Genomic DNA, 22,225 nt, shown 5'->3' on the forward strand with positions numbered 1-22,225 from the left:
ATGTACAGTATTTTTTATAAAAATATTATAAATGAATTAATATTAATTTTTCATTGTATAGCTTTCTTAAAATTTCAGCATGACTAAATTCATATTGGTTCGGTGAGACAGATTCTCAAGTGGAATGTGATTTTTTCAAGTATTACTGGCATACTTAATTAAATATCAAAATTAAGCATCAAATGGAATTTCTTAATTAGAGATGTGTAATGATAACAAATTATAGTTGAATTTTACTCTCCTTTCTACTCTGGCATTTTTCAGGTTTTACCTTCTATCATGGGAAAAGGAGGAGGAAAACTTAATGTTTTTAATTTAGTTCAGTATAAACATTCACAGTTAAATTTAGCACTAAAAAAGGATGTGAAACATTTATAAATGGATCACTATGACTTTCTATAAGCCAAATGAAACTAAAAGGTTTACTTAAAAATAGGAATCATTAATATTTTCAAAAAGATACCTTTAAAAAGGTATTAAATTGTTTGCACTGATCACAGTAAATTTTCAACAAATAAATTTTTTAAAGATGATTTATTTATTCATTCCTAGAGAAAGGGAAAAGGAGGGAGAAAGATAGGGAGGGAAATACCAGTATGGTTGCTTCTCATTCATCCCCCAAGTGGGGACCTGGCCCACAACCCAGACTTGTGCCCTGACTGGGAATTGACCTGGCAACCCTTTGGTTTGCAGGTTGGCACTCAATCCACTGAGCCACACCAGCCAGGACCAAATAATTTTTTTTTAATTTTGTATGTCGTAAGAAGAACTTTTATGCTAAAGAACTACTGAAGAACTTTTTGCTAAATTAATCTTTGCTCATTTGTTTCATACTTTTTAGTAACTGCTCCATTTAGAAAAGTACTATAAAGGAATAATATATATATATGCTTTTGTGGGTGATTTTGTACTTTTTTCATGGGAACTTCCTCAGATGAAAGCTTTGTAATGGAACACCTCTTGTTGAAGCAGGTCAAACAAAGGAAGTATTTGCCACCAACCTGAAATTGTGGTTTTCTAACAGCCTACCTTTAGTTACAGCTTATCTCCTTCCTAAAACACATCAACTAAAACAGAATTTTTTTCTGATTTTAGAAAACAAATGTTGGGGCTCATACATTTTACCTAAGGTATACAGGAAGACATAGCTAGTTCTCCCACCCAAAATCTAACATAAATGAGTAGATAAAGTATATAATATCTAAAGTACATTATACTGGGGAAAATTTTTAAATATCATATGACTTGTGTGGTTTGGGGGATTTTTTCTTTTACACACAGAAATGGAAAGCAGCCAGACCTTATACAATACTTCAGAAACTGTAAAGTATCTAAATAATTTGTACAAAATAATCCTGAAGACTCTGTCTTGGCCCGATGCTCTGAGGGAATGCCAGAAAGATCACATGCACCTGGTGAGCATCACAGACCCCTTCCAGCAGGCCTTCCTGACTGTGCAGGCGGTCCTTCGAAATTCTTCCTTGTGGATTGGACTCTCCAGTCAAGACGTAAGTTTTCAGTCCCACCTGCCAGGGTTGGGTGGTGGGGTGTGACATGTTTTTATTGTGCACAGCATCTCTCCTATCAGACTAGAAGAAATCAGAAGTCATAAAACCTTACTCCAGTGAAGGGATTTCATGAAGTATGTAACTTTTAGTGAGAATCATCTTTCCACTGTTGAAAGATCTGGTGCTTTATTGTTTAGATTAAAAGAAAAAGTTTTTGTGGACATATGTAGTCAATCACTTCTTTTCCTGTATGCAGTCAAAGACTGGGCTGGAGTTGGGAGCTGCCGTGTCTCCTCAGCCAATGAGGAGAAGAGAGAAAGGGAAGAATTAAAAAATCTGATGGGGCAGGGTGTGTAGAATCACTGCAGATGTTGTTGAAGAGTCCTCTGTATGGCTTCCAGAATCAGCAGAATGAAATTAAGGCACTCTAAGAAGAGATCAGAATATTGTTTCTCCACATCTCTAGCCCTATCCTGGACAGATTTCTTGGGTACTCCCATTCATTTCATAGCCTGGCAAGGAATGCTAGTCTCCTATAACTACATACAGGTAGCACAAATGGGAATATTTATGCTGCTAAAGCTTTTGGTTATAATTAGCAGGGCCTTTTTAAAATTAAAGCAGTAATGTTCTTCTAAGTGTTACAGGCCACTTTACCTCTTTTCTAGGCCTTCTATATAATACTTTGATACTCTACCCACTGAGATGTATTAAAGAGTAAGATGTAGGGGTGGAGTATAAGGCTGCATTCGTTATGCAGTACACAGAGGGTGCCCTTTACCAAGACTGCAACGTGAAGTTAGCGCCCTACATCTACACCATGCATGACTGGAGAAGCCCTAGTCAAATAAATGTCACCTAGACCAGTATTCCTGATTCACTCTGAGAAAGAGGATGGTTGGCGGCGTGGGAGAGAGGAGTGAGCCCATTGCCTTGGAAAGCAACCCAGAGTCTCGCAGCCCTTAGGATAACCGTCAGTGTACCAGGATGGTGTGGGGCTGCATGGATATGTGATCGAAGACAGTTGGTCCTGGTGCAAACCCAGAGCCAAACCAGAAAACAGACTCACAAGAAACCATTATCTTGAACAAACTTCGGATTTACTACCACTAGCACTTACCAGAAGCTCAGTTAAAAGGAGTATTTAGAAATTACTGACAAATAGTTTCTCTGATACTCAGGATATTTTAAAATGTACCCCAAGTCAGGCCAGATCATCAGCTTGACCTGCTTCCCCAGACTTCACAATATCAGTTTCTTCGCAACGTTGCTTTTACTTACTTTCCCCTCGGTTTTTGTTATCATGTGAGACCCATCGTTCTGTTTCTTATGAGGGTAGTAATGTTATTATATTGCCTAGTTGCACTGACTTTAAATCTCTTGAAACAAAAGCAATATTGTCCATGTAGAAAATTTATAAAGTTATAGTAAATGAAAATAAAATATTTAAATTAGCTATAGTCCTAGTACCTAGTGATAAATATAGTTCAATCATTGGATGTGTATCTTTCAAGTTATTTTTTTCTTTGTACCCATATTTATTTTTAAGATATCTGAGATCATACTGTTTTGTAGCTTCTTTTCTCCCCACTTAATGATTTGGGTCTTGTTTCTTATCCTATTTTTCAGTCTTCACCTATGTTTCTCTTTTTTCCTATTACTTTTTATTTTTAAAAAATTCTATGCATCTTCATAAGCTGCCTTAAATCTTTAGAACATGACAATATATAAATAAATAGAACTTTACATTGAAAGGTATTTCAATGAAAGGTATTCACTGAATACCTTTCAATGAAAGGCATTTCCTTTCATGATACATTAAAGGAAAAACTCCAAGCATGGTAACAAGATCAGTTTTTTGGTTAAGAAAAATTATGCTGGGCAGCAGATTGGGGAGGAAGTGAGCGATCTGGAGACAGGAGACTTGTTCGAGTCATGCAGGAAGTACTGCAGCCAGAACTAAAGCATGTTCACAATGTCTGCAGTGTGCCATCTGGGACATATGGAGTCCAGAGTGTGTCTGTGGCACTAGGTCACTCAAGTATATAGAAGAAGAAATCAAGAAAGCTCGGGAACTGCGTGAATCATCTACGCGGTACAGACATCCCTAAATCTGCGGTAGGACCAGGGGCAGAGCAAGACATGGAGGTTCTCCCTTGTGAATGTCAGGAGGATCAAGTGGGCCAGACCCTCAGTGACTGTCAGAGAGGCAAGGAGTCTGGAGTTTGCGGTGATAAGAGAAGGGCATAGTCCTCAAGAGAAATGACTGAAGGATAAAAATACCTACTACCCCATTCTCATAGCCCTATGATATTTGACAATGGAAAAACAAACAGGCTTCCCTTGTGGGTGCTAAAGGGAAATTATTCTCTTAGAAAAAGACAGGTTTTAATTAAGGTCAAGAATTTAGTATAGAGATATGTATAGTTTTAATAAAGAGACTTAGTATTCAGTAAAGAGACGGCAGGTGTAGGATGATTTATCTACAGGAATACAAGTTGCAGAGGCCCAGCGACCTGGGTTAGCTGGGAGTGAAGCAGAGGGGGAAGAATCCAGGGGGATCCTGAGAACAGGCAACATCACATGGCCAAAGGGCCACATTGGAAGCCACCTGGCCTGGGTGCTCACCAGACACAAATTATAAGTGGAACTCTGGTGGAGAACAGCTCAGAATGAAACATTGGTAGTGTCAAGGCCTGACCGTGTTTGCTATTTATGGTTCACTAAGGGGACATTGTGGCCTTTGCCCAATATTCCAAATAAATCAGTGATACAAAATGACCTTGGGCCTCAGGAAAGTTTAGCTCCGTGAGTCACTGTGTGAGGCCTGGGGCTCTGGCAGCACCATGGAGAAGCTTAACAGGACTGGACCCCACAATCCACCTTCTAGACTTCTGTACCTACTCTGCAAAGCCTCCTCAAGACAGGTGGGTGGTCAGGCCCTTGTCCAGATGTAACGACAGGTGTTCACAGACTCTGAGTGCACAACAGAACATAGCGATAAAGAAGCATGTCCCCACAGTCAAGTGTGAAAGCAGTGGTGTGACATCCACATGGTTCTGAGGGTTAGGAGAAGGGAGCTGGCATATGCGGCTCTCTGTGTGTAGCAGCTAGCCACTGAGTTATGTGTTTTGCACATGTTATGCTATTAGTTCCAGCCATAAGTTTAGGTGTCACATCCATTTAATGTCTGAGGGGATGGAAAACTGGTGAGGTAAACTCACAATCAAGAACTAGTAAGTGACCAAACCAGAATTCAAAACTAGGTGTGCTTCTCTCTGAAGCCCATGTTCTTTCCATGACTACATACTGTCTCTAACTTTATCAATACTTCCAGTGGTCCTCATTCCATTTTAGCTTTCTGATTTCTAACAACGAACAATGCTGATAATGTGTGAGGCATCATAGTATATGTAGTAATTCAGACCATGGATGCTAGAGTGTGACAGCCTGGATTAGAATCTCAGCACCGAAGTTTATATTCTATGTGACTTTGCGCACACTACCTGCCTTCATTTTCCTCATCTGTGAATAGTACCTCTCTCATATGACTGTTATATGGGCTAAATAGTACCTCTATAATATTATTGTTATGTTAATATTTCTAAATATTAACTTATTTAGAACAGTCCCTGGCATATAGTAAGTGCTATGTAAGGGTATGTTAAATATAAAATTAAAAGTCCGATTGACCGTGAGGTTGACCGCGAGGACCAAAGCAGTACAAAAGGGATAACAAAGTGTCGCCACATGAAATGTATTTCTGCTCCTTGCAGGATGAACTCAACTTTGGTTGGTCAGATGGAAAACATCTTAAGTTTAGTCGCTGGGCTGAAAATAATGAGCAACTTGAGAACTGTGTGTTTTTGGACACTGATGGATTCTGGAAAACATCTGATTGTGATGCTAATCAACCGGGTGCAATTTGCTACTATCCAGGAAGTATGTTAAATTTAAATATGTTATTTCTTAAATTACTATCAAGTCTCATGAGTAGTGGAATTTGAGGGAAGTAGTTTTGTAAAATCATACAGGTCCTTTTAACAACAAAACTTGTGAAAATTTATATCCAACTAGAATTATTATATATTAAGTATTTTATCATTAATTTCTTATTTTACACATGTTTTATATTTGTCAGATGATAATGGTAATTGAACTTTTAAGCTTCCATTACCCTCATTTTGCATATATTTTCTGTTTATATTCTTAAAGAAAATCTTATATTTGTGGGGATTCTTTTATAATTCTTACCATCGACTAAAATTTCTTCTGTGAGTCACTGTTAAGATTCTTTTGGTTGTAAGGAACAGCATCCAGCTCAAGCTAGCCTAACCTTAAAAAGTATTTTAGATTCTCAAAAATGGGGGTAGAGCTAAGCCTCCTGAGGAATAAGAACCAGAAACTGGTACTGTCCTCTACCTGTCCTTTCTGTGATGTGCACTCCTCCCTTTATCCACTTTCTGCTTCTCTCTGCACGTGGGGACACATGGCAGCTCTGCACCTTCCACTTACAACCATCACTGGAGGTGAACTGACTGTCTCTGAATTCCACTTTTCAATTTCTTAAAGAGAGTCTGAAGGACTCAGCTTGAGTCAGGTATACAATTTCTAGCTCAGTCAGAGGAAAGTGGTTTTACAACAGCCAGAGGTCCACATTTGTGTGTCTGGAATAAGAAGAAGACACTACTTCACAGACAAAGAAGGTAGTCATGAGTGGAGAGAGACATGGAATGGTCTCTCCTACATACTAAAGCTGTTTGACTGGCTTTGAATAGAGTATGTTTATACTTGCATCTTCTTGAATGTAAATGGTACTGGCCAGCAGTATCCATCTCGGCTGCGGATGTTCGTCAACACGCGAGAAAAACATACACAGAGACAACCAGGTCCTGTGGGGGAATAGGAACAACAGGGCCACTCCTCACATGGGGAGTGCCTTGGCCACCCTCTCTCCTGGAGGGCGCCATGGCCACTCCTCACATGGGGAACGCACCTTGTTCCCCCTCTGGAGAGGCTTTTTATTGCCTTCTTTTGAATAAGAATTCAGATAAAAGCTCATTACTCATTGCTAGGAAGTAAGGATCAAACAATAGATAACAAGGAACTCTGAGGGCCTATTTTGAGTCAGGGTCAATCAGCTGTAAAACTTTAAAGAAAAAACTTACTTCTTCCTCGGACCCTTATCATTCAACTGAGAGCATTCTAAACAAAGCAGGTTTCACAGGATCTTACATATTCTTTCTTAGGCCTGATCACCCAGGGAACCCGCCCTTTTCAGCTCAGAGCTGCACCAGCCTGTCATTGTTTCAGGCTTAGGTGGAGCAAAGGAACTAAGGCAACCAAGAGATAAGGAGATTTTCTCCCAGAGGATGAGGACTCAGGCTATATCAAAGCCAAGGAGCGAGGGTCCATCACCCCCTTTTGCTGTAGCCCCCAAAGTCCTTTCTTGGGGGCCTCCCACGTGATCGTGCCTGTCTTAGGTCGCCCCCCCCTTGGGGAATCTCACCCATCATTGGCTAACCAACCAAGCTTTGGGGTTCAGTTATAAATGAAGCAGCAGAAGTAGCGTTCCTGCCAGGGAGATAAGCTTTTGTCTGCTTGCTGGCTTATGGTCCAAGGCCACTCCCTCAACCTTAGCCTTGGCAGGGTTACAGCTTCTGATACCAGGCAGGGCAGTTCCCAACACTTGAATGCATGTCCTTTTCACAAAATGGAAAAAAAAGGTCAGATTTTCTAGAGGGCAGATTTTAAACTATTTCTGTTTGCTTTGGGGAAAGCAATAACTTAGTCCATCAAATATTTTGTCAAAATGTTCCTTTAAAACTGGAGAAGATACTGTTACAGGGTGCAGCCAAGAGGGGGGACCCCAAATAGGCATTTGAAATGGGGTCCAGAACTTAAGGTGTCCAGGAGATTTTAAGATGTCTCCAACCACCTCCCCCCCAGGGTGTGGGTTGGGGGAAGGGACAAATGGAGCAGGGCCTTTGAGAGCTGTTTCTCATAGCAACAGCCTTGCAGCTACCCTCTGGTGTGGTCATTTAACATATCTATAGCCTTTGGCTGGTCGCTTAGATATGTTAAATAGCTGTGGCCATGCCCTGAGCCAGGGGAATGGAAGTAACTTCCCCACCAAGATGGGACTGAGGGCAGATCCCCCAAGCTACAGCGCCTGCATGGGAGCTTGGAGAAGATTGGCTCCAGGACATGGGGCCACACCTGCCCAGACTCATGATGGCAGCCCAGTAAAGCTGGAAGGATATGAATTCTGGCATGTGAAGCCGAGTGTGGGAGGAGTCGGAAATGAGGCTGCAGAGGAAGATTGGCCACGGGGATTTAAAACCCAGACTTGGCGGCCATTGAGGAGAGAACCATGCGGCTTTAGCAGACTGAGGACTCTCCCTTCCCACAGCCCTGAAGGAGAACCATGTGGCTATGGAGGTGCAGAGAGGATCACGACCATTGTAGAGAGAGCCAGACAGCTTTAGCAGAGTGAAGACTCCCACATCCCAGAGAGGGAGAACCATGCGGCTTTAGCAGAATGGGGAGGACCTCAGCCATTGGAGGAGAATCGTGCTGCTTTAAGACAGAGAACCATGCGCCTTGACAGAGTGGAGATCCCCACAGCTTTAGAAGGGGAACCACCACCTGCTTTTAGCAGAGATCCCGGCGACTCAGCAGAGGGTGCCGGGAACCCAGGGAGGTCTCCCAGTCGAGATGGAGGACTAACTAAGAACCAGAGGACTGTCTGAGCCATGGACTTCGTTTTCCTTTCCTGAAATACGGTACTCTGGACTGGGCAAAGGGGGAAGGAAGGAAAGACTGTGTCTGTTTGTGGGTGTTTTAAGAGACTGGGATTTTTGATGAAGACATTAGGTCACTACTTTAAGTTAGCATAGCATTAAATAAACATTTCCTTTCCTTTTCACGAATCTCTGGCATTGAGAGACGTCTTTCCTCTGGCAGCGGACATAACGGACCCGGGGCCTTCTTTCAATAATAGTATATTGTCTCAGGCCCCCCTTGTTGTGTTCTGTAACAATACTAGTAACCAGACACTTGAAGATGAATTCTGAAAGTTCTAGTTAGATGCCTGTTACTGTGTATAGTTTCTCTGAGGTGGACTCTTGTATTCAAAGTTTGGAGATGCAGAAAGATAAAAACTACATTTAACTTAATAGCACCTCATCTTTTACATTCTTCTACTCACTCCGCAGCAGGGGAAAGAAAATTACTCTGTTAAATAATTTCTTTCCGCCCTGACTGCTGTGGCTTAGTGACTTGGGCATCATCCTGCAGATCCAAGGGCTGCCTCTTGGATTCCCAGTCAGAGTGCATGCCTGGGTTGTGGGCAGCATTCCCAGTTGGGGGCCTGTGAGAGGCAGCCCATTGTGTTTCTCTCTCACATCAGTATTTCTCTCACTCTCTTTCTCCTTCTCTTCCCCTCCCTCTAAAAATAAATAAATAAAATCTTTTAAAAATGTTTTTTAAATAATTTATTTCCTACATAAAGCCAGTTAAGAGATCACATTATATTGAGTATAAACAGAACAAGCATCACCAGGCTATTATTTCTTGGTTTCCTGAATAAATATTTCCTACTAATCAAGTGTAATTACTATAAACAGAATTGAGCATTTATATCTAAAATTAGTATTTATACCATTAATTCTTTTTTCTAGATGAGACTGAAAGAGAGGTCAAACCAGTTAGCAGTGTTCACTGTCCATCTCCTGTTTTAAATACCCCATGGATACCATTCCAGAACTATTGCTACAACTTCATGATAGCAAAGAACAGATTCATGCCAGTAACACAAGACGATGTTCATTCTAGATGCCAAAAACTGAGTAAGTAAATTATATGGACACTCTATGTTGCATTGTGCTCATTTTAAAATATCTTGCTGAGTATGTAATAAATATTCCTAATTAGCACTAATAACAAGATCTCAAAAATATTCACCACCTAATTTATACATTATCAACAACAGAGTATTAAAATTTGTGTTTAGTTAAAATGGAAGGTATAGGAGTTGCCTCTCTCTTTACTCATACATCAGAGAACTAGTCTGTCTTTACATGTGGAAATAAAATGGGTTCTATAATACTTAACAAAGAAAAGAAATGACACTAGATAGCAGAAAACTGGATGTTAAATCAGCTATTGGAAAAAATGAAAATAAATTAATTTGGTGCTGGCCCGGTAGCTCAGTTGGTTCGAGGGTCATCCTCATATACTAAAGTTGCAGATTCGATCCCCAGTCAGGGCACCTTCTGAGAACATGTTTTTAAGAAATGGATTTGCCATCCTCCTTCATTTGCAGGGCTGTCTTGGTGCCTTTGTTTGCTGGAACAAGGCCCATAACCTGTGCCTTTCCAACTGACCCTTATTTTTTAATTCAAAGAATTTATTTTAATGTAATATTGAGGCTTTCTTTAATTCCTCCTCAGTTCTTAATTTCATAAAGGAAAAAAGATACCATTCAAATAAAGTAAGTGAACAGGACTCAAAAAAAGTTAATGTGAATAATCAAAAGCTTAAATAAGCCACAAAGAAGCAGGCTGCTTTTTTGAAAAACAAAACAAAATATATTTTACACTTTGAAGACTCTTCAGATGTTTCCTATGAGACCCACTGAGGATTTGCAATTTCTGAACAGTGGACCTATGAATTTTGTGGAAAGTTCCTGTGGAAAAATATCAAGCCATTATCCCCCAAACTGTGCTCCATAGAACACTAGTCTTAAGAGATGCTCTACACAAAAAGGATCCTTAGAAAAAGAACAATATTAAGCATCTCTACACATGATCACTTCCTGTTAGAGATGATCAATGTGCATTTGCATATTCTTTAAGGAACACTGGCATAAATGAATCGAATGAACTTGATTTGTTTATCCAGTGTTTGCAGTGTTTTTATCCATGTAGCTCTTTTCTGGGTAACCCCTACTAACTCCTGGAGGATCACACTATGGGAAATATCAAACTCCTTTAACCCTAAAATAAGAGTGATTGCTAAGAAAAAGGAAGATCTGTCTTATAGCCCATCCAAGAGGTTTTATTTATGATAGTCTCTGATAATGCATCATTAATGTAGGTGAACTTGTACCAATTCAAAATAAGCTTTAAATGAGGCAAAATGAAGTGAATCAGTTTTAAAGTCTCTACTTAGCTACTAGCTTGTCACTATTCTATAAGACCCAATTTAACATCAGAATGTTTAAAGACTTCCTAACCTATTCATTTTATACAATGAGACAGTTTTAATTGACATATCTTTCTTACTTTCTGCTATTATTTAAGTTTGGGAGTATACTAAACTGGGAAACAAACTTTCTAAATCAAACAAAATAAAGTGTTCTAGATAAATAATTATTTAAATTATTGACTCTTCTTTATTTAACAGATCCAAAATCACATATTCTGAGTATTCGAGATGAAAAAGAGAATAATTTCGTTCTTGAGCAACTTCTGAACCTTAATTATATGGCATCATGGGTAATGTTAGGTGTAATTTATGAAAGTAAGTTGTAAATATGATAATTTTCTCTATATTCATACTTCATTATAAACTACTTATCAAGTTACATAAGTATAGTTCTTCAAAGTATGTGTTTGTTAATATGCAAAATTATAATTACACACTTAGCATAGCATATAAATACCAAGACAGTTTTTGTGTCTCTTTTCTGCCATTAAAATGTCTTTACCACCAAGCTTAGAGTTAAATGGTAGAAAATAATTTTTTTTCTCTGCTCTCCCTCCTAGCAGTTCAAGACTGACTAAAAATGATCACACTCCCATATAAATCTCCAATACTTAATTTGTGTCTGTACTAGGTATGTGGGGTGAGTGAGAACAGAATTATACTTCTACTAATGTTACACCTGTGCATTTATAGCACTGGCTTGGGGTATACATTAGCAAAATGAGGCACCCAGTCTGACAATGGGGTAGAATATTTAAAATTAGGACTAAATACTACAAATCCAATATATAATCACTATAAAATGTTTTAAAACACAGATTCTAATAATAGGGTACATAAGACCAACTTAGAAAGATACTGAATTAGAGATATTCTGACCATCATAGAAGTTTGGAATTCGAAAAAAGTCACTCTATGGGTATAAATCATAAAAAGTATGCATTTACCCAAAAATGTTAATGTTAATTTAGTATAATTTGTAACACTTGGTTGATAGTATAATTGGTAGCACAAAACTTTTAATTCTAATGAAGTCCAATGTATCTATTTTTCCTTTTATCACTTGTGCACATATTAGAAGGCTTTGCCTACCCCAGGGTCATGAAGATGTACTCCTCTGTTTCCGTCTAAGAGTTTTACAGTTTTAGCTGTACATTTAGATCTATGAACTATTTTGCGTTAATTTTGTATATGGTGAAAGGAAAAGATCCAACTTAATTTTTTTAATGTAGAGATTCCTGTTCTCCCAGGAACTATTTTTTCACCAATTGTCTTGGCATCCTTGTCAAAAAGTCAGTTGACATAAATGGGCACAGTTGTGTATGGTTCACGTCCAGAGAAGAGATTTCTGTCACTAGTTTGATAATACATTCTTTTTTATAAAATAATTACATTCATTTTCATTGCAATTAAACATATATGTAGGTAATATATCAGTAATGACTGATGAAAGATAACAAAATGTAAAGTTATTGCAGAATGGTAGAATTCTATAATTCTGCAATAAGTTTTGACTTTTGTGTTTATTATTTGTACCTTCCAAATTAATAATAAGCATGAAAAAATTGTTTTAGAGGGATACACATAATCATATAATCTTTTAGGAAATGGAAAAAGAAGAAAGAAAAGTCGAGGCTGAAATATTAACCTCATAACTGTAATTCAAGTATTGATTTAATCTCTAAGCATAGAAATAACTGTTTCTTCTCTAGATAATTCTCTTATGTGGTCTGACAAGACCATGCTGTCATATACGCACTGGAGAGCAGGAAGACCAGCTGTAAAAAATGGCCAGTTTTTTGCTGGCTTAAGTACTGATGGCTTCTGGGATATTCAGGCCTTTAATACTGTTGACGAAATACTTTACTTTCATCAGCACAGCATTCTTGCTTGTAAGATTGAAATGGGTAAGTATGCTAATATAGAGCTTGCACTCCAGGGAAGGAGAATATAAAGTCATTAGCTCCACAAGTAGTGGAAATCTCGCAACTGTATTTTCTGAGTGCCTCCCCTGGATTCAGCCCTATGGGAGGTACTACAGAGGTTACAGAGCAAGGAAGAGACACCATCCCTGGTGTATAGTCTTGATCTCAATGAGTAAAATGTAGACAGGGAGACAGCACTAAATTCTTTATCATTTTTTATGTAGATTACTCTTAGCTTACTCAGAAAGTCAAAATAGATCAATGAAAACAAGGAATTCATGGAGCAGGTAAAACTTGCCTGCGACTTGAAGGATGGATACAATTTTTATAAATAAGAAAGTGGCCCTGGCTTGTGTGGCTCAGTGGATTGAGCACCAGCCTGCAAACAGGTCACTGGTTCGATTCCCAGTCAAGGCACATGCCTGGGTTGCTGGCCAGGTCCCCAGCGTGGGACACTCGAGAGGCAACCATACATTGATAATTCTCTCCTTCTCTTTCTCCCTCCCTTCCCCTCTCTCTAAAAATAAATAAATACAATTCTTAAAAATGAAGGAAAAAAAGAAATTATTTAGGTAGAGTTTCGTTTGACATTGTGGGCTAAAAATGAATATCTCTCAACCTTGCCTAATTCCTTTAAAAATCTATTTTTAAATGCATGTCAGTTTTGAATTCTTCACAGCTTAAAACTGTTAAATATTATGGTCACTCTGCTGTAAGCCTTCTGCTAACAGGGAGCCTCTCAGTTGTATCCCGGCTGATGGTCTCCCTTCGAGGTGCTGCAGATAACTTCCCAAAGCATCGTTCCATCGACAGCCTCCAGGGATTTTCTATTACCAACTACTTTGAGTACATGTAAGCTTTTGAGGCTCTTTAGAAACCACTTTCTATTCTAAAAGTCTAGGCTTTCTCCCAGCCCCATTTTTCTTCCTTTCTTGGTTCAGTGAAGACGTTTGCTGCCATACTAATCTCTTAATTGTCCCACAGGCAGTGTATGCCCATCCTCATTTGTACCTTTATTTATGTTTTTTTCCTGCCAAAAAGTCTTTCACCTTCTTTCTGGTTTTTTTTTTATAACTTTAATAAACTTTTCATTTTAAAATAGTTTTAGATTTACAGAAAAGTTGCAAAGATGGTATATAGAGTTCCCATATATTATCATAACCAGTTTTTCCTATTGTTGACTTCTTATATTAATATAGTACCTTTGTCCCAACTAAGAAACCAATATGGATAAGTTATTATTCCAATTTTCTTAGTTTTAACTTAATATCATTTTTCTGTTTGGGGTTCCATTCAAGATACCATGTTACATTTAGTCTCCATGTGTCCTTCAGTTCCTTTTGGTTATGATGGTTTCTCAGACTTTTCTTACTGTAAGTGACCTTGATAGTTTTGAGGAGCACTGATCATGTATTTTGTAGAATGTCCCTCAGTTTGGGACATTTGGTAATGCTTGTCAGGGTTTTGCACTGCAAAGTTACTCTTTTTTCCCCTTTCCATGCTTTGTAAGGAAGTCACTACCCAGTGACTGTGGAGAGTTACTGCCCACCTTCCTGAAGGGGGGAGTATCAATGTAAATTATTTGGAATTCTACCACACTGAAGGTTTATCTATTTTCCCCCATTTAAAAATGTATAGTCATTTAATGAATCGGTCAGAAAGAAAAATACCCTGTGTCTTCACTTATTCATGGAATCAAAAGAACAATATGAAAAAAACAAACAAAACAGAAACTGACTCATAGATACAGAGAACAGACTGATGGTTGCCAGAGGGGAGAGGATTGGGGACCTGGGTGAACAAAGTGAAGGAGGAGAAGAGCAGGTTGGTAGTTACAAAACAGGCATGGGGAATACAGTCAGTAATATTGTAATCACTATGTATGGTGCCAGGTGGGTACTGGAAATATCAGAAGGAACACTGTAAAGTATGTGATTGTCTGACCACTACGCTGCACACCTAAAACTAATTAAAAAATAATATTGAGTGTAAACTCTAATTTAAAAAAAACTTTTTAGTCATTCGTTTAGATCAGTATGGGCTCATGGTTATTTATTTCATACTTGGAATATAATCTGATATACTACATTGTTTATATTTTGCTCAGATTAGGAGCTTTTTCACTTGGCTTCTGTGTCCTTTCGAAATATTCTCCTATTATGGTTTTGTTATTGTTGTTATTTGTTTGTTTTTAAGTCACTCTCTAGTTACCGTATTTCTTTTTAGTCCTAATTTTAACTAACCCTACCTCTGGACACCTAATTTTTCAAGCAGGCTTTCTGACTCCCCTAAGGCAGAGGAACCCCTCCTCCTCTGGTCAGGCACACATGTTCTGGTGGGTAATTATTTTGCCCACATTTCAGGTGGTGGTGTTTTCTGTCCACAAGTAATACGTGAGCTCCTTAAATGCAAGATGATGCATATGCCTCTTTTTTCAATTAACCAGACCACTGTAATATTTAAGAGCCTGTTAAACGTGTCATGGCAGTAAGAAAAATAAAGTATGCAGTTGACCTCACTTCTTTTTTAAATTTTTTTAAAGATTTTTTTAATTATTTATTTATTTTTAGGGAGGGGGGGGGGGAGAAACATCAATGTGTGGTTGCTGGGAGCTGTGGCCTGCAACCCAGGAATGTACCCTGGCTGGGAATCGAACCTGGGACACTTTGGTTCCCAGCCCGCGCTCAATCCACTGAGCTATGCCAGCCAGGGCTCCAGTTGACCTCACTTCTTAATCAGAAACCCAGTTTTATGTAACTTTTGAAGTGCTTATGTAGCCAGTCTTACCCAAAGTATGTATTTTAAATAATTTAAATTTAATCACCAACACTTTTCATTTAAATATTATAGTTGACTACCAGGAAGAATATAATACTACCCTGCCACAGTTTATTCCATATGAAGATGGTATTTACAGTGTTATTCAAAAAACAGTAACATGGTATGAAGCAATAAACCTGTGCTCTCAAAGCGGAGGGTATTTGGCAAGTGTTCATGACCAAAATGGTCAGCTCTTCCTGGAAGATATCGTGAAGCGGGATGGATTTCCGTTGTGGGTCGGGCTCTCAAGTCATGATGTGAGTATTGTTCTATTTTCTAAAAATTTTCCAAATGTGTGAGAGGTTTGGAAACTTGAGCCTAAAATGTTAATTCAAAGTATAACATCAGATTAAGTCCTAGGGCTCAATTTGCCTAACTTTTTACGACATAGGACAAATAGAAAATTATATTTGTAGAGTGCACTGCAGCAAATGCCCAGGACCACAGCCACCCTAAACACTGTCGGGCCCCAGTAGATTGCCGACTCAGTCACACCCTGTAATCTGGTTGGGGGACTGATCGAAACTCTCCTGAAGAGAAAGTGATAGCCCAGAATCAGAACCACCCTGAGTTCCAGAGCTAGTGGCGGAGTGTCCATTCACTTGCCTGATGGTCGTGGGCAAGTTATTTGATGTTCGCAAGCTTATTTCCTCATCTGTACATTTTGGAGTGATAATATTTTCCTTAATCTACGATTATAGTAAAAATTAACATAAAAATTGACATAAAGTGCATGTAAAATTCTTAACATTAGGGCTAGTAAATGTATATTTTCTTTCAGCTTTCCCCCTCAAAATTAACACTATTTGAGAGTAATCTTCTGCTGGTAAACACATCTTTTGTGCCACTATCTAAGTCCTATTAATTAGTATTTTTGTGTAACTATAAAAATGTCTAGTATACAAAAAATAGACTCTATTCAGATTAGAATTGAAATAATCTTTAAACAAAGTGGGGGAAGTAAAACAAAGGATGGCAAAATAGGATTAGAGAATTAAGGAAAAATCAAAACTATAATCTTCACATATGAGGTTCTTAGGAAGTATTTTCCCCTTCTAACCCTCTGCTGGTTGCTGGCTTCTGTAATTAAAAAAAAAAAAAAATGTAGCCAGAGACTCAAACCACAAACTCTAAAATATAAAAAATAATATTTACAATAATATCAATGTTGGAGTTGTAAATCTGTAATTGTGACAAGTGGAAGCCACGTCACTTAATTTCAAGTGTTATATAAACTCATCCTTAAACAGAATAAATTTGGAGACACAGTGTAATAACTCTGTTTCTAGATTTAAGTTCCTACTTAATTTGTGCCAGAGCAAATGTTTCAAATCAATGCATTAAAAGTAAATCCCTGAGTTTACAGATAGGTCCTGAACTATACTTGTGAGCAAATAATTAACACTCCATTCCAATATTTCTTAAAGTATATATGTTCTTGTTTATGTTTTCTTTTAAGTCATACGTCTAGATTCAAGTTCTCTCCATTATTCTTAACACAGGGAATGGAATCAGATTTTGAGTGGTCTGACGGCAGTGCATTTGACTACATACCATGGAAAGACGAGCAATCTGCTGGAAATTGTGTTCTCTTGGATCCGAAAGGAATTTGGAAACATGAAAAATGTAATTCTTTTAAGGATGGCGCTATTTGCTACAAGCCTACAAAATGTAAGACCTGATTTCAGATAACTGTATATTTACTAAAATGTGATGTTTGTTTTATGCATTTGATTAAGTACTCAAAGGAATTTTTATAGATTTTAAATAAGGTTTATTCACAAATCCAATAAATATAACTGGTACTTTGTAAAGAGAAATAAATGCAATATACCCATTCAGGGAATTTATTCTCAAAGACATTCAGTTCTATCACTAGGTAAGTTTTAACCCTAGAATCTGTGAATTTTAATTTCACTTAGCAGTATTTTCAAAGGCTAAGATGCTTCTTTTTTTTTTTTCTTTATTTTTATTGTAGACCCTATTTTAGATGTCCCCATTCCCCACCTTCTATCCACTTCCACCCAGTCCCCATACTCCCCACTTCCTTCTGGCCATCACCATGCTTCGTTATTTTTTTAGAGAGGGGGGAAGAAAGAGAGAAAGAGAGCGGGGGAAACATTGGTGTGTGAGAGATACATCAATAGTTGCCTCTTGTACATCCCCTACCACGGACCAGCCCACAACCCAGGCATGTGCCCTGACCAGGAAATTAAACCGGAGACCTTTTGCTTTGCTGGACGACACTCAACCAAGTGACCCACAGCAGTCCAGGCACCACACTTCTTTTTAAAAAGTGTTGCACAGCATGTGAATTTGGGAAATGCCTCAGGTACTCTGCCACAATGGTAGCTGTGAGAGTTCCTATAGTAAAGAAATCTGCTGCACTTTGTGTAACCAAGCATTTTCCAAACCTACCATATTTCGCCACATATAATGTGCTCCTGTGCTCAATGCGCACCCATGTTTTTGGCCCAAACTTCCAGGAAAATTTTTTATAAATTCATTTTAATATTTTAATTCAATTTATATTTATTTGTACTTAGAAACAAAACTGATTATCATATTACAGGGTATTATTTTGTATATAGATATTGTTACTGCTTTTTAGAGTTATACTTTTAACACATACGCATAAATAAAAGAATTAAAAACATTTACATAGATACAGAATTATTACTACTCATGTATAATGTACATCCTTATTTTTCCTTCCAAAATTTGGGTTAAAAAGTACACATTATACATGGCAAAATACAGTATAAGATCCTAAAATCTAAGGCAAGGTCCCCGTCCATCAGGGGCTGGACTTGAGCGCATTCCTGGTGGGTAGAGCATGAACTTAAGGAAGAGCACAAGAACCTAGACCATACAGGAGCTGCAGAGAGGCATGTTGGGCAGGCCCAGGCATGGTGGGGGTGTTGATCTTTGAAGCTTCTGGTTCTCAGTGCTTGCCATGTTTTCTGCTCCAAAAAATCTTCCAGAGACTATGTAAGATTCAGAACTGAACAGAGGAAAATGAATATGAAAACCTTATGCAGAGAAACAAATGAATGCAAGAAAGGGAAAATGGTATAAAGCTTGAGGAATAAAGGCACAATCAAGAACTGACATCTCAGTTGTTAGGTACAGAAAATAAATATGGTCTTTAAAAACAACAGCAACAACTAGAGCTCTGGCTGGTGTAGCTGTGTTGGTTGGGGCATCATCCCATAAAACTGAAAAGTTGTGGTTCAATTCCCAGTCGGGACATATGCCTGGGCTGTGGGTTCTGTCCCTGGTCAGGGTGCATATGAGAGGCCACTGGTCGATGTTTCTCTCTCATGTCGATGTTTCTCTCCCTCTCTCTCTCTCTTCCCCTCTCTCTAAAATCAATAAGCATACCCTTAGGTGAGGATTTAAAAATATTAGAATACATGAGAAATAGGATATTGCATACAGAAATGGAGAGTACATCTGTGTGAGAGAAACAGACTTTACAGGCTGAAGAGGAATGACAACATAATCAAACACAAATTCACTACTGTACTGGGTTGAACAGTGTCCCTTCAAAATTTATGTCCACTCAGAACGTGACCTTACTTAGAAACAGTCCTTGCAGATGCAGTTAATTAGGATAAGGCCATACTCAACCAGGATGGGCCCTATATCCAATGGCATTGGCCTTATAAGAGGAGAGGAGGCACACAGGGGAAGCAGGCCCTGACGACAGAGGCAGAGTTGTAGCAATGCAGCTACAAGCCCAGGTTCGATGGCAGCCACCAGAAATAGAAGATGCACAAAACAGATTCTCCCTTAGACCCTCCAGAAAGAAACACCCTATTTTCAGTCTGCTAGCTTCCAAAAGTGTAAGAAAATAAATTTCTGTTGTTTTGAGCCATCAAGTGTGTGGCCATTTATTATGGCAGCCCTGGGAAACTGATACAAGAGATAACTTATAAAACTGGGCCAGAGAGAGAGAGAGAGAGAGAGAGAGAGGGAGGGAGGGAGGGAGGGAGGGAGGGAGGGAGGGAGGGAGAGAGGGAGAAGAAGGAGAAGAAGAAATGGAAAGAAAAGCAAGGAAGGAAGGAAAAAACAAGTGTCTGTGAAGATGTGGAGAAACTGGAACTACTGGGTGTTTTCTGTGAGAATATAAAATGGTGTGTAGTCACTGTGGAAATGGTGTTTTCTCTAAAAATGTAACATAAAATTACCATATGATCCTGCAATTCCACTTCTGTGTACAAACCCAAAAGAAATGAAAGCAGCAATTTGAACAGAATATGTGCAGCCATGTTTATAAAAGCATTATTCACAATACTGAAAAAGGTAGGAGCAAGCCATGTGTCCACTGACGGAGGAATAGGTAAGCAAAAATGTAGTATATACATATTATAGAATATTATTCAGCCTTAAAAAGGAAAAAATCCGACACATAATACAACATGGATGAAACTTGAAGAACTATAACTCACTCACAAAAGGACAAATATTATATGATTCCACTTATATGAGGCACCTATAACTTTCAAATTCATAAAGACAGAAAGTAGATTGGTGTTTACTAAAGGAGTGGAAGGAATAGGGAGTTATTACTTAATAAGTGCAGAGTTTCAGTTTTGCAAGATGAAGAGGTTCTATAATGCAGATGTACTTAATGCCACTGAACTGCACACTTAAAATAATTACAATGGTAAATTTTAAGTTATGTATATTTTACCACAATAAAAAAAATTAAATGTTCTTAAAAAGGAATATAACAAACTTACCTCAGTGCTGACCCTTGTAGAAAAAAAAAAGGCACAAGTTGAAAATAAAACTCCATGAGTAGCAGTAAAGAAAGAAAATGAATTCAGCCTAAGACAGCCTAGATGCAGAGTGGACTAGAAATAAAGAGACTTTGAAGATGAGGTATCTCCATATGTTCCCAGTATAAGAAGAAACTTTTTACTAAAAGCCAAGCCATTCAGAAAAGTCCACCAGCCTTAGCCATGCATTGGTAGCCAATGCTTAATGTGTTTTGCATCTAATGAAGCAACACACATCATTGCCTTGTGCAACAAAGGAGTCATCAGCAGTATATTTTCACAAGGAACATCTTCCTCCATCAGCAGTGTTAACAAAGAGTTGTCACAAGTCTTACAGACTTTACAGATGAATTTGGCAATGAACTTTGATCATCACTCACTAGGAAACTTACCCAGGAGTTATCAACTGTCAAACTGAATGAAGACTTAGGGCTCATGCCTTGGCTGCTGTAGCTCAGTAGATTGACCTCTGGCCTGTGAACCAAAAGGTTGCTGGTTCGATTCCCAGTCAGGGCACATGCCTGGGTTTTGGGCAAGGTCCCCAGTAGGGGGCGCATGAGAGGCAACCACACATTGACCTTTCTCTCTCTTTGTCCCTCCCTTCCCCTCTGTCTAAAAATAAATAAATAAATGAAATCTGTTAAAAAAAAAAAGACTTATGGCTCAAACCAAGGGCATTAACGGGAAGAATGGAGGCAAAAGCCAATCAAATAACTAAAGCTCAAAGAACAAGCCCAGCTAGAGAAACAGAAGATAGAGAAGCAAAAGAAGGAATTAAGAGCAGTCAGAAAGTCTGTCTTAAAAAAATTTTTTTTAGCCTCACCCAAGAATATGTTTTTTCATTGCCTTTAGAGAGGGAGAAAGGGAGAGAGAGGAACATTGATTGGTTGCCTCCCGTAAGCATCTGGACCCGGGATTGTGCATGCTGGGACAGGGGCTGACCTGCAACCGAGGTATGTGCCCTGATGGGGAATCTCACTCGCAACCCTGCGGTTATGGGATGACACTCCAACCAGCTGAGCCACACCAGCCAGGGTAGAAAACCTCTTGAAAAGGAAGAAAATGGCAGCAGTCATTCTTCTGGAATCACAGGGACCCAAAATAAGAGCTCTAGCTAACTGAGATTGGAGGGGAAAAGCAGGAAAAGGCTTCAGTAACTGAGAGACATGTAGACCATATGTAATACATGCACAGGAATAGGCTGGGTGGGGCCACTGACCACCCCAGGTTTCATCTTAACTCCGATAGCCTGTACCCCCCGGTAGGATGCTGACAACTTACTTTCCAGTTCTCACACTCTTTTCTGTGCAGGTTAGAATCATGTTACGAGACACAGGCTTTGTTACACAGGCTTCTTGTCTTATGTAGCCCAATTAAAAATTGAATATTTTAAATGAAAACCAGGGAAGTTTTTAAAAGCTGAGAAGCTACACCTACTCTTTTTGTGCTTGAGACAAATTATTCTTTGATGACGGATAGCATTTTGTAAACACATTACCAAATTTTCACTTGTGGCTGTGATTTTTTAAAGTAGTTCTGATTATGACAAGGTAAAACTATTTTGTATTATCAAAATAAAAAGGAATCCAAAGAAAAAAAGAATTTTAATTATTATTTCAAAGTAGTTACAGGCCTGCCTAGCCTGTCTTTGCTGCTTTTCCTATTGCTGTTCCATTTGTTTTTTATTTAGTCTAAATCCACCTTAGAGGGGCAAGTACTTTCATTTATCTTCCAAGTTTTAAAAATGGTATTCCAGCCCTACTGTTGTGGCTCAGTGGGTTGGGTGTCACCCTGCAAACCGAGGGAACGCCAGTTCTATTCCCACTCAGGGCACATGCCTGCATTGCAGGCCAGGCACCTAGTTGGGGGCATACAAAGGGCAAATGATCGATGTTTGTCTCTCACATGGATGTTTCTCTTCCTCTCTTTCTGCCTCCCTTCCCCTCTCTCTAAATATAAATAAACAAAATCTTTT

At 38.7% G+C, this 22,225-nt stretch overlaps 1 protein-coding gene and 1 pseudogene across 2 annotated transcripts in view; both read left to right on the top strand.

Moving 5' to 3' along the window:
• The window catches only part of LOC123807994 (lymphocyte antigen 75), a 149,655-nt gene that overhangs the window by 67,415 nt on the left and 60,015 nt on the right, over positions 1 to 22,225 (top strand). For both annotated transcript variants that reach the window (XM_045822202.1, XM_045822289.1), the window contains exons 25-31: positions 1,282 to 1,508; positions 5,285 to 5,450; positions 9,191 to 9,358; positions 10,917 to 11,033; positions 12,431 to 12,625; positions 15,494 to 15,720; positions 16,966 to 17,134. In XM_045822202.1, the coding sequence (XP_045678158.1) occupies positions 1,282 to 1,508; positions 5,285 to 5,450; positions 9,191 to 9,358; positions 10,917 to 11,033; positions 12,431 to 12,625; positions 15,494 to 15,720; positions 16,966 to 17,134 (1,269 nt within the window). The remainder of the gene's footprint in view (positions 1 to 1,281; positions 1,509 to 5,284; positions 5,451 to 9,190; positions 9,359 to 10,916; positions 11,034 to 12,430; positions 12,626 to 15,493; positions 15,721 to 16,965; positions 17,135 to 22,225) is intronic.
• Positions 17,787 to 21,634, top strand: LOC123813241 (annotated as a pseudogene).

This window comes from Phyllostomus hastatus, unplaced genomic scaffold (genome assembly GCF_019186645.2).
Source record: "Phyllostomus hastatus isolate PE091 unplaced genomic scaffold, TTU_PhHast_1.1 phas_contig_1, whole genome shotgun sequence".
NCBI lineage: Eukaryota > Metazoa > Chordata > Mammalia > Chiroptera > Phyllostomidae > Phyllostomus > Phyllostomus hastatus.